The 16091-nt window shown below is 34.3% G+C and overlaps 2 protein-coding genes across 2 annotated transcripts; one reads left to right on the top strand and one right to left on the bottom strand.

Moving 5' to 3' along the window:
• Window positions 1–696: 696 nt before the first annotated feature.
• LOC133679250 (uncharacterized) lies at window positions 697–4435 on the bottom strand. The gene is made up of 3 exons (XM_062101790.1): window positions 4082–4435; window positions 1111–3554; window positions 697–1024 (listed from the first exon to the last, which is right to left on the bottom strand). The coding sequence occupies exons 1-3, from the start codon at window positions 4296–4298 to the stop codon at window positions 950–952; spliced, it is 2736 nt and encodes a 911-aa protein (XP_061957774.1). The 5' UTR covers window positions 4299–4435; the 3' UTR covers window positions 697–949.
• A 4711-nt stretch (window positions 4436–9146) lies between these two features.
• On the top strand, window positions 9147–14958 carry LOC133679368 (aspartate--tRNA ligase, chloroplastic/mitochondrial-like). Its single transcript, XM_062101946.1, has 15 exons — window positions 9147–9612; window positions 9725–9868; window positions 9993–10102; window positions 10193–10304; window positions 10483–10554; window positions 10960–11051; window positions 11297–11417; window positions 11959–12081; window positions 12206–12401; window positions 12505–12692; window positions 12787–12858; window positions 13552–13650; window positions 13749–13829; window positions 14390–14447; window positions 14539–14958. The coding sequence occupies exons 1-15, from the start codon at window positions 9259–9261 to the stop codon at window positions 14709–14711; spliced, it is 1995 nt and encodes a 664-aa protein (XP_061957930.1). The 5' UTR covers window positions 9147–9258; the 3' UTR covers window positions 14712–14958.
• The last annotated feature ends 1133 nt before the right edge of the window (window positions 14959–16091 follow it).

Genomic DNA, 16091 nt, shown 5'->3' with positions numbered 1-16091 from the left:
TATTCGAACAGTGAGATATGTCTCCTTAAAATCTTCACTTCAGGCTTCATTGTAGTATTGGATGCCATGTGCAGATGAATTAGATGAATGATGAGTGTCCTCAACCATTCAAACACCTACATGCTCGTTTTCTTTATTTACATAATTAAAATTTTCTTTTCTTTATGATAGTTCAGAACGAACTACCATTGTCGTGGAATACTGAACCCTAGTTTCAGTGACAATTCACGCTTCCTGAGAACGCACACTGATCGCAATATCAGCAGATGTCAGTTTTTTAACTACTCTTTTCTCTCTATAGTCATGAAAATATCTGGGTCAAAACAAATATTAACTCGAATCCAACTTTGATCTGGCTAAACATGAGGCCAACCATCAAATTCAATTAAATGAATACTTCCACAACGCACTTTATGTTCCAGCATAGATTTTGCATTAGCAACTTCAAAAATAAACACCACCATTTATTAATGACTGTAAGGCTGCGTGAAATGAAAATTCATTAATGAAAGAGTAACATTTTTAAATGGTGCTTTTATTAATGACTGTAAGGCTGCGTGAAATGAAAATTCATTAATGAAAGAGTAACATTTTTAAATGGTGCTTGAGGGCAAGCACTAGCTAGCTCCTCTCCTAAAACTTGAAAGTCAAGTCACAGAACTCTAGCTAAAAGAACTGTTAAGCGAAAAGAAAAGGTAAACCCGAAACAATGATTTTTATAGGGGCAATTCAAAGTAGCCTAAACAATCAGAGCAACCTTTAACAACGGAAATCTACTGAAGACTCAATATAGTTGAAGCACTCCCCCCAACAACAGGGTTGAGCTCGATTACAAGCAATCAAATTAAGCTATGTTGTTAAAGTAGCTTGTCAGCAACTAAATAGTGATTCAATCACAACAAAATCACAAGAGAATTGTGCCATCATCCAGAAATTCTTTTTGAACAGGTCATGGAGAAATGACTTGGTGTCTGATTCTGCTTGAGCGCCTAACTGGAGTGATCACCTCTTCATCTGCATTTCCCTTCAAAAAAAAAACACATAAGATAAAAATTCAAGTTGCAGTTATACAAAACCATAAATGTACAATATAGGATATAGGTTCTTTACATGCTTGCTTGGGATCTTTTCATACGTGGTGAAGCTGCCGTAAGAAGGCGAACCCATGGAACCGACGGAATAGTCTGACGAAGCCATGGATTCTCTCCTGTGATTGCTCTTCCTAGGCTTGAAGTTTTGAGCTTCACTTTTTCCCTTCTGTCCTTTCTTGCTGTAAGACAAGCTGAAGCTGCTCATTTCTGATGAGCATGACTCTCCAGCAATGTCTTCATGTTCTGCTGCGACTGACAGTGGGCAAAAATCCAATTTCTTAGTAATTGGCACTTGATCCACTGTAAATGTAGCGTTTTGAGCTGTGGGAGCTCGACTTTTCATATAAATGAAGACTGTCCCAAGTAGACTGAAAACAATCAAGGAAATCCCCACCATTCTCTGTGCTGAATGTGTGTTCACTAATTCTGAACTTCGTGGATTTTCTGTGGCAGCTCCTTCAAGTATTTCAAAATTGTCCTCTGCTACAAGGGACTCAATATCTGCAAAACTAATATCATCTCTGCCTTGAGATTGCATGGAATTCAAGATTTCTGGTTGAATTTCAGCAGCTTGTGGGATCAGTACAAACTGGTCTTCAAGGTCTATGTTACTTTGCAGCTTCACAACGTTAGCAGCGGTTTCAGCACTTTCTTGGATGGCCTCTTGTGTTGACTTACCAGGTCCAGTCACCTCAGATTGGGGGAACAGATTTGCTTCTTCTGAACTTCGTGGATTTTCTGTGGCAGCTCCTTCAAGTATTTCCAAATTGTCCTCTGCTGCAGGGGACTCAATATCTGCAGAACTAATAGCATCCCTGCCTCGACATTGCATGGAATTCAAGATTTCTGGTTGAATTTCAGCAGCTTGTGGGATCAGTACAAACTGGTCTTCAAGGTCTATGTTACTTTGCAGCTTCACAACGTTAGCAGCGGTTTCAGCACTTTCTTGGATGACCTCCTTACCAGGTCCAGTCACCTCAGATTGGGGGAGCAGATTTACTTCTTCAGACTCGGGAACGCTAACCTCTTCAGGATCTGGAACACTATCAAAATACCCATCATTATTATCTCCTGCAACTTCTTTAATGTCCTCATCAGCTGTAGTTGGTTGATCCCATTCATCTACTAGCTTAATGTCTACCTCTGCTGCACTTATGGGCGCTGAAACTTTCTCTTCGTACTTAACTTTTGATCCTAAAATGCTCTGGTCAAATGCAAATTGACCACCAACTATGCCATCTTCAACCAAAATGGTCAAATTGGCATACTGCAAGGAACCCAGGTTGTGCCCACCTCTGAAGCTGTTAATCAGATTGTGTGTGTAACAAATACACTGATGCAGCCAAAGCTGGACCTTATGAGCTAGAGCTTCAAAACTTTGCCTGGCATACTCTGAGAGTTCAGGTGGGACATACGGCTCAGGGAAGGTCAAGTTATTCAGCACAGAAGGATCCATGACTGGGGATTTAGAAAACGAAGCATATAAAAATCCAACAGTCAGGACAAAAAGCAAAGCATCGAACTTTCTTCTTGTAAAGAAATGTGATTTAGACACCCTTTTCTCTCTAGCCTTCTCCACAGAAGTACTAATGGAATTGGGTTCAGATACAAGCAGCTCTTCCTTCTCCTCCTCCACAAAAGTACTAATGGGGTTGGGTTCAGATATTAGCAGCAGCTCCTCCGATTCCTCTTCTTTTTTCACCTCATTGGCTAAAGAAGCATCCGATTCTTTCTGCAAATCATCAGAGTGACTGTCTTCAGCTTCACTAACTTCAGTTTCTGAGGATTCAGATGCAAAAATCTCATCAAGTGATTGGCCATCTCTTTCCTTGTTTAGATAAAGCTCAACTCGCGGGTTAGGCCTATAATGAAGAAACTGAGGCCTTGGTGAGAGGTAATTAGTCTTAGGATCATAAGGAGGCATTGATGGATCTGCGTCAAGAGGTGCCAAAGCAGGACTTGGCAATGAACTAGAGACCCTTGGATTAATCTTAAAACTTGAATCAAGATTAACACAATCCTTCTCAACAGTTAGTTTCTTTGATGACAAGTCCAAATCATCTTTAGCACTTGAATCTACCATCAAATCAACACGTTTCTCACTTTTGGAATCATTATTGTCCGCCAAGTAAATGACTGTCGAATCAAACGAGACCTCCTTCTTCTGATTCAAACCCTTGTCAGGGTTTGAGTCCAAGTCTTCCATTAAAGGGCTTTTTGCATCAGCAAATGAAATCGAAGTGCGAATTTGCTCATTCCTATCAGCCAAGATTTTCTTTTTCGGAGATGCATTGATTTTTGAAGCTGCAGAAATTGTTGGAGACATGAAATTCTTTGTACCCTTTGCTGGTGAACGAATTCTCACTGATTTCCAAGTCTGGTCTTTACCATTTTCTTTGTCCTCGTGATCACGCAATGTAACTACGATATTGTCTCTGCTAATAGAGTTTCTTCGCGGATAATCTGCAAACCAAAAAACAAAAAGCTGCCGATCAGAATCAAGATATCAATTTTAAAACAAAACAAGCTTTTACTAATTGGCTGTTGAAGACCAAAAGGGAACTTGATTGAAACATTATGTCCGGTGATTTTTGCAGAAGCTCTTTGTTTCAAGTAAACTTAAGGGCAACATTAACATGAAATATCTACCACGTTCACTCTAAAACACCGAACCTGTTTTGTTGCAAAATTGACCCACAAACTAGTTTCCAGCAAAACAAAAACATAATTAAACAAATGGAAGGCTTAATTGCCAAACCAAGTATTGACAACCCATTAACCCATTAAGCCATCCTTTCAATTACTTCCCAAACAAACCATAGACAACCTCATAAGCTATTTTCTAATAAAAAATAAAATATAGCAAAACCCTGTTAAATTATAGAAAAGACTAAACAAAACCCAATAAAAGATGTATTAAGATGTATTAAATGTTTGTTCACCGCAAGAAAAAAAAAGAAAGGAAAAGGAAACAGTGAAAGAAATCAAACCTGAAGGGCTATTAACAGGAGTATTGGGGTTAAAGCCTCCTCCTACTTGATTGGAAATAATAGAAGGTTTAGAAAATGGGCTTCCACTGAAACTTCTCCTCATTGGATTAATCTCTGAGTTTCTTGAAATGGGATTTGTTGGTCTGCTTGGTATTGGAGAGCAGGAATCCAACTTCTTGCTTGCGGCCTTGGATTCTTTAGCCGAGGTGCTGATCATGGGTTAAACTTGATTGATTCTTGAATTGGATATATAAAAAAAGAATCTTTGAATGTTTAATGCTGTGGATTTGATTTGAGGGGGAGAGAGTTGTTTCCAGAGGGGAGAGAGAGAGAGAGGTGGTAACGGCTAGTTTTGGGAATAAGCTTGTGGGGATTTTAATGAGTGGGGGTTGTTGGCATTTGACCGTTGGAGAATAAGATTTGAATAGCGAGGGTTAAAAGGTAGGGGCCGTTAGATTTTAGTGGGATTGTTTTTTGGATGGCTTGGATTGTAGCCGTTGAGGAACGAGGATGCCTTTTTTTTTTTTACCGTATATGGAATTATGAAGGATATTTTTTAAAATTAACATAGTTTTTTAAATATTTTAACAGAATAACAATATTTAAAAAATTAGCGAAATACCATAGTTTCATCTTATTGTGGTTTGAAAATACAATAATTACTAAATATTGTTTTTAAATATAACAAAATAATTTTCATACTTTAAAATAGCAATATTAAGTAAATTTCATACTTCGAACCATGACAATATAAAACTCTAATAATTTAACTTAACCGGTTGATCGAGGATCCAATTGTATGAGTCGATCGACTGTTTCACATAAAAATCATATTTTAATCAACATTTTCTTCTAAATATTTTTTATGAGTTAAAATATACATATTTATCCAACTTGTAGACTCAAAAATAGACTTCAGTTAAAATCTCAAAAATTTATTGTTTGCACATTAGTTGTCTTTTATTTTCCAATGTCAATGATGTAGTCGGGCTTGTGATAATGAGTGATTCTGAGCAATCAAGTATGAGTTTGTTGCAACTAAATAAGAATTTGTCACAGTAAATTGCATAAATGACTTAACATATGTATTTATAGACTAATGAAATAAGTTTAAACCTAAAACGAGGTTTGGTCGCGTTATACCAAAATAATAGATCAGAAGGGCTATAATTTGTTATCTGACTATTAGATTACACTCAAATTTTTACAGGAGTTTCTAGAAGTGATTTCATTTAAAGTAACGACTATGTCGCTATACGAATCGTTGGATTTTTAGACATAAAAAAAATCTTATAGAGACCCTCTAATTTTAGCAATTTTGATATTTTTCTTATTATATTCAAAACTAATCAACTGGTTTTACTGGCCATTACAAATGGTTAATCGGTTGAGTCAGGTAATTGGAGTTTCACTCGTTGCACTTAAAAATAATGACATTTAGTAAATGTCTCGCTTTTGAAATATCGATAAGATGAAAATATATTATTTTACCCTGACTTTTTGCTCCTATATCAATTCGCCAATTATTTTGATTTTGTGTGTTAATTTTTAAATTTGTCCAATTACGAATCATTGAAAGTTTGTCCGATTCAGCATGCGCATTATCCAGTGAGGTAAATATGTGTTTGACTTCTAAAATTAGATTATACTTGATCATTGGCCAAGTTTTTTTTTTAATAATGTCAAAAAAAAATTTTCAGTCATTGTTATCGTGTTTTTAATAAAAAAAACTAAATTGTATAAGGGTTAATTTAATCTGACCTGGTTATCTTAGCAAGTTAAAAAATAACACAATCATCAGTATATATATAGTTTTACTGAAAAAAATAAGATGAAAATGTTTTATGATACTTAAACACCAACAAATATAGATCATTTTGGATCAACCTAGGTTATCTTACTAAATTTATGAGCTAGATCGTGAGACCATAATAATATTATAGAAAACAAACTGAAAATAAATTATGAAACTCTACCATCAATCAACCTGGTGTTAGAGGACAAGATTGACAAAAAACAATTAAAAAATGACATGAGTCAACCTAGGTTAAGTTGCTAAACTTGGGGTTTGGGTTACAAGATCGAGATAACTTCATATAAAACAAATCAAAATAAATTATAAAACTTAAATATCAGTCATTCCAGTATCGAATGGTGAAATTAAAAAAATCAATTAAAACAAGACTTAAAAAAATATCATGGACCAACCTTATCAAAATCACAACCCGAATTATAAGATTGAGACAACCATATAAAAATTAAATTGAAACAAATTTTTTAAGTCCAGTTCTCAATCACTCTCATGTTAAATAATAAAATTGAAAAAAATAAAATAAAAAGTAAAAAGAATCAAAGTCAACCCAGGTTAAACCCATAATATTGTTTCATGAAATCAAGATAAATACATAAAAAAATAATAAAATTAAATTCTCAATAAATCTAATATTAAAAAATTAATTAAATAAAAAAAAATAAAAAATCAATGCATTGGATTGATATGCAGTCTCTCCTTACAAGCGGAGTTCCTTTCGAAGTCTTTTTGAAGTTTCTTGTTGCTGGAAAAATTATATGAGGGCTCTAATTTTTTTTTTATATTTGGTTCTATTTTTTTTCTATCTGTTTCAAGGTATATTAGGGTAAAACATAGGTTTATGAAGATGATTAAAGTGTTTTTATATGAAAAAATTATAAAAAACGAGTTTTCTATGTCCAAAACACTGGACACCCATATATATGGCCCTTTGTCTCATAAAGCAAGATACGGTGACCCTAGTGTCTAACCATTTTTGGAAAAGCCCTTTACTTTTTTTAAAAAAGAAAAATTAATTAAAATTTACTATAAATAAAATAAATAAGATTATACTTTTAAAAAATGGCATTACCATTCAACTTTTCGTTGTTTTAACATTTGTTTTTGTAATACTAGCCATCATTTATTAATTAAAACCTAATATATAATATTCTTTAGACTTGTGGTCATGGATATTCAACGAAATAGAATTTATATCTTTTTATTATAATTGTTTTACATAGTTTTCTCATATTTACTATTTTCTTTCTTTTTTGACTTCAACTGTATACAAAACATCGAGGCATAATTTTCAATGTTTTTTTTTTATCGATACTTGCCTTTCATACTATGATAATTTTTTAATTTAAAAAAGTAATTTTTTGTTAAGAATAGGAACGTATTAATGAGAAAATTTTAGATGCTTGTTTTCCTACTTTTTAAAAACTGTTTAGGTTTTGATAAAAGAACATTTTAATTACCTCTACTTTTAATTAAAAAAACATGCTATCAATAAAAAAAAATCTTGGCAACAAAATGCACATATATGAAAAGAATAGCTTGGTTTTAAATATTTAAATCATATCTTTTTATACAAATATTTATTTTAATTATAAAATAAATAGATAAGATAAAAATAGATTTTGAATATTATCCAGCGATAGTGCACTTCTATATAACTAGTTTATCATCAAATATGGTCACGGATAATATTGGAACTTTCTAGAAACTAGATGGATGGAGTTAGAAAAATCTAATCTCAGGGACATAAATGGAACATTGATGAATCTACAAGGGAAAAGGTAAACTTTACCCATTAACTTGGAATTCCAGACGGAGACTGACATGGATCCTCACAAGTCAACAAGGCGGGTGGCTTAGCACCAGATAAAGCCCACTAATGTAACACGGGCCACGGCCTAGGAAAATTGATCCTCGGTTCAGGTTATTGTTTATTGTTTTTGAACTGAGCGGACCCATTAGAGATTGGGTCTTGTTATTGGGCTTTTTAGATCCCCTGTATCTCTAAAAGTTCATCGATTTTTTTCCATTTTTTTAAAAGGGCAGTATTGCAATTTGCAATAAAAAACCAAGCTCTTTTTTATTTTTTATTTTTTTGGAGAAGTAAGTAAGTAACGGAGCAATCAGACAAAAATTTCTAACCGTATAACCATTCATTCTTCGTTACATGGTACGGTTTTTTATTTATTTTTTTATTAATATATGTGTCCGTATAAATTAATTTATACGTATCTCGGCTAATTCCACGAGCTCTAAAGCTAATGATCATGTAAATTTCTAGTAGCTCTAAAATTTATAAAACTGGAACTGATAATTTCTAAAAAGTAAACTTAAAATCTGATCAGTTAAATTATATTCCTCAAAATTACAATTTTAATTTAAATTCTTGAAATTATAGTTCGATTAATGCTGTTAAAAGATTATAAATCATTTTTCATCATGCAGTTTGATGTGTTTTTCTTTCAGACATTAACTTAGTTTTTTATTTTTTTATATATTTTTTATTTAAGTGAAAAATGAATTTATAATCTGTTTTTTAATTTGAATCAAAGAGAATTATGAGATTTTTTTCTATTAATTGTAATAAATTCAATTGTAAATGTATCTCGTTTGTTTATGTGTTTTAAAAATATACTTTTTATTTTTTTATGTTTTAAATTATTTTTTTTTTGTGTTTTCAGACCATCTTAATATACCAATAACAAAAATAAATTTTAAAAAATAAAAAAAACACTATTTTGATACATTTCAAAGTGAAAAAACACTTTAAAAAACAATTCTTATCATAATACCAAATATTTTTTTATTTAGAAATGTATCAAAATATATTTTTTTAAAAAATTATTATTGATATAAGCACATCAAAATAATTAAAAAATATAAAAAAATTAATTTAAAAACACAAAATTCCAAAAGTTTTAAAAAGTATGGTTAAACCTCCTCGCAGACACCTCCAGGTGTAAAATATGGATAATAATGATTCTTTACAATTAAAAAGCAGTTAAGATGTAGAGTAAGACATGATGAAAAAAATCTATTTTGCTTCACTAAAAGCATATAAAATAGCAGTTGGTGATAAAAGCATTATCAAGTCTCAGCCACTTTTATCAGAAAGAAAAAAATTACAAGCATTAATTTTCTCGCTATTTTAATATTTTATTTTTGTTTTGTAATAATCAGTGTTTGTTTAAAAAAACCTTCAAGCGTGCTCGTTTGAAGGACTGCCACACGTGCTCGTTTCTCCACTCTCTTTAGTAATAAGTCCAAAACTGAAAACCCAATCCCTTTTTTTTTTTCCCTTAAACCCTGTGTACTTTCTCTCTATCCCCAAAATTCCCACGCCATTTTTTGACTCCCCACCATCACCATGACTCTTCTCCTCCGATCCTTCCCTCTAATCACTCTCCGCACCACCATACCCTCCTCTTTTCCTCTCTTCCAAAATCTTCTCAGGTATCACTTCCCTAAGTCGCTTCAAGCAAAACGCACAAGAGCCCTCGTCACTCTTTCTGCTTCTTCTTCTTCCCCTGAAACCATTCTCAAGCCACAGCAACAACAACCTAACGATACCCTTCACTGGGTCTCTCGTACCAACTTTTGTGGTCAATTATCGACCAATGATGTTGGCACACGTGTTCGTCTCTGTGGCTGGGTTGCTCTTCATAGAGTCCATGGTGGTCTCACCTTTCTCAATCTTAGAGACCACACTGGCATTGTTCAGGCATACCCTTTTATCTATTTATGGTTTCATGGGAATTTGATCGTGTTTTGTTTAGTGAAGTCCTTAGAGAATGACTTTGATTTTTGGGGTTCTTCTCTTCTTTTTTATTTAGGTTGCGACTTCGCCTGATGAATTTCCTGATGCGCATTCGATTATAAATGATTTGAGAGTGGAGTATGTGGTTGTTGTTGAAGGGGTTGTTCGGTCTCGGCCTGTTGAGTCTGTCAATAAGAAACTGATAACTGGTTCTATTGAGGTAATTATTACTTGCACTCCATTTCCTTTGCTTTTTTACTGCTTAGAATTAGAATGAAAATTGTTGATTTAGTTGCTGCCCCGTTTTATTTTATTTGTTTTGTTTGATTTGGTACATGTGCCAGGTTGTTGCGGAACATGTTCAATTGTTAAATGCAGTGAAAGCAAAGTTGCCTTTTTTAGTTACTACAGCAGATGATGCTAAGGATTCTGTTAAGGAGGAGATTCGTTTGAGGTACATCTCATTCCATTGCATTTATGCACAAAGTTGATTTATATTTCTCACCATTTTGTGGATTAAAGGAAGCTAAATGTGCGGTGATAGATATCGATGTCTTGACTTACGGCGGCAGCAAATGAGTTCTAACATTATGTTGAGGCATAGAGTGGTGAAACTCATTAGAAGATATCTAGAGGATGTGCAGGGTTTTGTGGAGGTACATGATGTGAATTTTGAAGTGTTTTCTGTTAGTTCATGTTCTACTTAGATCATTGTTTTTTTTTTTCGAAGTGTCATCTATTAGGTTGTTTATATTCTACTTAGTTCATTGGGTTTTAGATATTTATATTTGTATGTTGTTTTGATCCTGACCTTTTTCATGGTTATAAGGTTAGATTGAGACCCCCATACTTTCTAGATCTACTCCGGAAGGTGCCCGGGATTATTTGGTGCCCTCAAGAATTCAGGTACTAGGGATTTATTAGCTTGCTACTCAAATGTAATATAAAGCTTTTTGGAGTTTGGGTAGTAGTGCACTATTTCTGAAGTGAACAACATTTACATCTCAACATCTGGAGAGATTCAATGTCAATTTCAAAATTGTCAACTGTGTAATGTACATGGGGCAATCCCGGTGAGGTTTAGGAGTTTTATCGGCAAAATTGTGGACAAACTGAATAACCAAATGAGATGGATCGAGTGGTATTATTTGCCCCTTAATTCTTACATATTGGATTGTGATGGTCTTGATTATAATAAGTTTGTGGAGAAACATACTTTTCATTAAATATGGGTCCATGCAGCTATCTGTTACTCATTTAACTTTCTATAAGGCTTGCATGGCTCTGATTCACTTTAATGTCCTTTTGAAGCCAGGAACCTTCTATGCTTTACCCCAGAGTCCACAACTCTTTAAGCAAATGTTAATGGTATCCGGTTTTGACAAATATTATCAAATTGCAAGGTAAATTCTCTTCCTAGATGTTTATGATTGTTGTTATATGAAAATGTGATGCCTAGCTGTTCGTTTCTTCCCTTTGTCTTCTCCTTTGGCAATAAACTTTCGCCATGTATAGTTTTTGTTATACACACAAAGGAAGTGAGCTTTACTTTACCTGGCCTTGAGTTTCACATGACCAATTCTCTCTACTTGCTTCAACAGAAATCTAAAACTCATATGATGAAGATTATATTTTTGTTTCTTAGCAGATGCTTTAGAGATGAAGATCTAAGGGCAGATCGACAACCTGAGTTCACTCAGCTAGATATGGAATTGGCGTTCACTACCTTGGAGGATATGCTGAGGCTCAATGAAGATCTTATCCGGAAGGTTGGTAAAACTTGCTGTATGGTTCCTTTTATTTTCTGATCGGGTATTGATAGAAGAGGTCAACTAAAGGGTAGAACAGGATGAAGAAAGGAAAAACAAGAATAGCATTGAATTTAAACATCTAATTCTATGATTTACTTGAAATATTAGTTAATTCACGTTTCTACTCTTGTTACATCTATGTCAAAGGTAAGTACTGGATTCAAAGTTCTACTCGAGTTGAGCTGATCGTGGCTTGTATATGACATGAACGATGCTGCAGCTTGGGCTCGGTTCAGCCATTTCTCCTTGCTCTGCATATTTTGAGCTTGCCAGTGAACAATTCATTTCACTTTATTGAGAGTTGACTAGACACTTCAGCTATCTCACCTGTTATCTGTTGCAAGTTGGTTGTTCTATTTGTATTAAGCAGTTGGGTATGCACTCAACAGTATATACTAGTCACATTGTATAGTTTTCCACTTGCAGAAATCTGGCATGTTCGAACATTTATATCTCTCTACATTGCAGGGTTTGACTACAAAGTTATGCTTCCTTGCAGGTTTTTTTGGAGATTAAAGGTGTCCAGCTACCAAATCCAATCCCTAGGCTTACATATGCTGAAGCAATGAGTAAATATGGTTCAGACAGGCCAGACACAAGATTTGATCTTCATTTGAAAGAAGTAAATCATCTCCTTTCTCTTGTGTACTTAGCATTACAGCACATTTTACGATATATCACATTTTACGAGGACTTCACATGCTACATGTAAACTATTAAAGGAAGTTTTTCCTCTGATGCTGCAGGTATCTGATATTTTTGCAGAGTCCTCTTTCAGGGTTTTTGCGGATAGCTTGAACAGTGGGGGTATTATTAAAGTACTATGTGTTCCTTCAGGTGCTAAAAGTTATTCAAACTCTGCTCTTAAGAAAGGTGATATTTACAATGAAGCAATCAAATCTGGAGCAAAGGGTTTGCCCTTTCTAAAGGTCTTGGATGATGGTAAAGGAAGAGGGTTTCCTTAGATTTTTCTTTCCACCCTTAACCTAAAGGTGAATGATATTATTACTCAAGTACTTCACTGTGTATATTTCAATTTTCACAGGGGAGCTTGAGGGAATTTCTGCACTAGTGTCAAGTTTGGACTCAACAAATAAAGAGCAGTTGCTAAGTCGCTGCTCTGCAGGACCAGGGGATCTTATCTTGTTTGCAGTTGGTCATCATCCATCAGTTCATAGAACGCTCGATCGACTTAGGCTATTCATAGCCAATCAGCTGGGCTTGATTGATCATGTATGTTTTGGATTTGTCTGGTTTATGAAATACATATTACCATTGGTCTGTTATTCTCTGACATCTATCTTTTTCTCTGCCTCTAATGTTTTAGTCCAGGCATTCGATTTTGTGGGTGACTGATTTCCCAATGTTTGAGTGGAATGAAACAGAGCAGAGGCTTGAGGTTTGTCTTTCAACAATTTTGCCTCTTGAAATTCTAATGAAATAAGTGCTACACTATCTTTTCGTTAAATGTTTTTCAATTAATTCAAAGGCTATCAAAACTCATCATAGTTCATATTAGTGTATCAACTGGGTAGTGATCATTACATATGCAGGTGAGCAAACTATAACTGTAGTAACAATGATGCATGTTATTGCCTGTGTTGACATAGTGTTACAAAATTGTATTTTTATAATTTTAATATATTGTTTACCCTGTACGTTAGCTGAGAAATATTTAACTTGCTGCTTTACTGGGTTAAACTACCCTGTATCCCCCCCTTTCTTGTTAGTATCATAGGTTTCTGCTATAAATATTAAAACATTGTGGTGTTGTGCACCTGCCTATTTAAGATAATGGATGCTTCCAAATCATAATCTCTTTTAGCCTCTTTCTTTTTTTAATTTTGGATAAATAAGAGAAATGAAAAAAAGGTGTTGTTTGGTTTCCTGGTACAGCTAGCTCCAAGTTAGATCCAGGAATTTGGAGAATAAAGATTGATAAGAATTAAATTGAAGTTCTTATTTTAACTGTCACTTAAATTTTTTTTTCATGGTGGGGCTGTTGTGTGATTGACAGCTAGTTACATCAGGTTATCACCAGTCTCATTCTGTATGGTACTATCTTTTTCTTGAAATTGTAGTTTTTTGGCAGGCCTTGCATCATCCATTTGCTGCTCCCAATCCTGAAGACATGGAAGACCTTTCCTCTGCTCGTGCCCTTGCTTATGACATGGTTTACAATGGGGTTGAGGTACTTAGCCCTGTATCCTTACATGTCTACAAGCTTGAAGGCTATGCCAGGCCATAATGAACAACGTTTTTCTTTTCTTTCTTTTGTTGCACTGTCAGATTGGTGGCGGAAGTTTGAGAATTTATAAACGTGAGGTCCAACAGAAGGTTTTGGAAATTGTTGGCATCTCCCCTGAACAGGTGAGAAGCACCTGATGCTGTATGCACTTTTGATTGTCATGCGTTCCATGTTCAATATTTTCTCCATAACATACATAAGATCACTGGAGGAGGATTCTCTACTGTTTTCTGTTTATTTTTCTCCGTGTCATTTCTTAACTTATGAGCTGTTGCTTGTTGATGGGAAAGAAAATTATGGGTGGTGGATAATGTAAAAGGAAGATGAATTCTGAAACATTAGAAATTATCTCTGGAAAATTAAAACCTCAAAATTGGATTTTAAAAAAAATTACTTTCTATCTTTTAGGGCAAGGATTTTTTATGTTTTGCTTTGCGTTTCTCTAAGGCACATGGACTAATTATCCAATTAAGAAAAGCACAAGTAAACAGAGTTTTCTCTAGCCCTCTTCGGCATTTGGTAACCTGAATTCCCAAACGGAAACCTGGCATCTTCACTAAGAATGCTGGGACTGCTAGTCCACAAGTCCCATCTTTTACCATGGTTATAACACATAATCATCTTTATTAGGAATACCTTCACACCCTTTCCTGTAAATAGAGTCACATTTCGTCGTTTGCAGGCTGAAGCGAAGTTTGGGTATCTTCTGGAGGCTTTAGACATGGGCGCTCCTCCACATGGTATGGAATGCTGAGCCTGTTCTAGGACTTCATGATCATTTTACTACTGTACTATATAATTCACTGGTTTTGATCTCTCTTTTTACCACAGGGGGGATTGCTTATGGGCTGGACAGATTGGCTATGTTGTTGGCTGGGGCTACTTCCATCAGGGATGTCATAGCTTTCCCAAAGACAACAACTGCTCAGTGTGCCCTTACTAGGACACCATCAGAGGTGGATCCTCAACAGCTCAGAGATTTATCTTTCTGTATCCAGCAGTGAGCAGTCTGTTGTTCATTGTGCTCGGGGTTAGCTTCCCATCAGATGTAGTGCCAATCATTCTTGAGGTCATTGAGTTTTTGTGCCCTCTGCATTCAGACAAGTTTTCGTTCTATGCTGAGTATTCTTATTACTTTCTTAACCTTTTTCAATATTGTACGAGGCAGATTTGAATCCCTATCATAAATAATAGGCACTTTCTATTTTTTTTTTCCATAAAATTTGCGTGCTTGAATGCCTTTTCACTGCAGTCTATTTGCGTGATTGTTTACTATTGTTCTGCATTTCACCAAATTTTGGCAATGTCACCAACAAGTCTGCAATATCATAATTCGAGTCCCCTGTATTTTGGAAGAAAATGTCACAGCAAGTCGTAACATTTGGTGACTTGCCACCATCATATAACATAAAGCCTCCTTCAAGACTTAAAAGACGGATTTGAAAAAATATTAAATTAATATATTTTTAATATTTTATAATAATTTTATCATGTTAAAAATAAATAAAAAATCTATTTTTTTATTTTAATATATTTTTAAACATAAAAATTATACAACACAATATCAAATACAGAATTAGAAAACACAGACACATTGTAATAGGTATTAAAGAAGAAACAGTAAGGGGGGTTGTGGAGAGGGAAAAAGGGATCAAGTTATGTATGAATTATTCACTCCTCTCTCACGTAATAGTAGAATCTATGGATGATTTTTAGACGGGGAGGATGCCTGAAAAATTATGCTTGTTATCTGAGTTGCTCAACAGATGCACTTTAATTGAGCATATCTGGACAAGTTATAGAAACAATTTGAAAGGTCTTATTCAAGGGATCTGGCCTCCTTCAATATTGTTGATGATGTGATAAGTCATATTTGTTAACAAAATCATACTAAATTCCTAATCAATTGAACAAATCATACCTATCACTGGATAGGGACGATTCTCTACTATTATTCATCCGCCGGGTGAATATGTCGTCCATGGCATTTTGGAACAATTTATTTATTTATTTAAAATAAATTTAGTAAATAAATATCACTAATTATTATTCTTTGAATTTCTCATGTTATACATGTGGCATCTTAATTTTATTCTTCTTTATTAATAAGTAACAAAAAACAATCGTCATTAATTTCTTATCTATGGCCCGATATTGATTCTAAGTTAACTTGTCATGAAATCTTTAACAGATTCCGGCGTCTTTTTTTTTCCTTTCTTGAAAAATTTTAGAGCTATGTTCTAGAAATAAATTTACTTGAATAAGTCTGAATATATGAAACAAAAGCTGGTGTAGAAGATAATATATCGATAATTTAGATACAATGGCAACAGAAGTTAATTATAATATGGGAAAGGGTATTTTGGCCGGCAATCTGGTCACGG

Source organism: Populus nigra, chromosome 19 (assembly GCF_951802175.1).
Source record: "Populus nigra chromosome 19, ddPopNigr1.1, whole genome shotgun sequence".
In the NCBI taxonomy this organism is placed as follows: domain Eukaryota; kingdom Viridiplantae; phylum Streptophyta; class Magnoliopsida; order Malpighiales; family Salicaceae; genus Populus; species Populus nigra.
This window is presented reverse-complemented; position numbering and strand designations above follow the sequence as displayed.

Excerpts from the sequence above, each read along its gene's own strand:
- LOC133679368 (XM_062101946.1), top strand. The coding sequence starts at position 9,259 with ATGACTCTTCTCCTCCGATCCTTCCCTCTAATCACTCTCCGCACCACC. Across the intron at positions 10,305-10,482 it reads ATGTGCAGGGTTTTGTGGAG|ATTGAGACCCCCATACTTTC; the intron begins GTACATGATGTG and ends TTATAAGGTTAG. Across the intron at positions 12,402-12,504 it reads TCTAAAGGTCTTGGATGATG|GGGAGCTTGAGGGAATTTCT; the intron begins GTAAAGGAAGAG and ends CAATTTTCACAG.
- LOC133679250 (XM_062101790.1), bottom strand. The coding sequence starts at position 4,298 with ATGATCAGCACCTCGGCTAAAGAATCCAAGGCCGCAAGCAAGAAGTTG. Across the intron at positions 3,555-4,081 it reads TCCTGTTAATAGCCCTTCAG|ATTATCCGCGAAGAAACTCT; the intron begins GTTTGATTTCTT and ends TTTGGTTTGCAG. Across the intron at positions 1,025-1,110 it reads AAAAGATCCCAAGCAAGCAT|GGAAATGCAGATGAAGAGGT; the intron begins GTAAAGAACCTA and ends TTTTTTTTGAAG.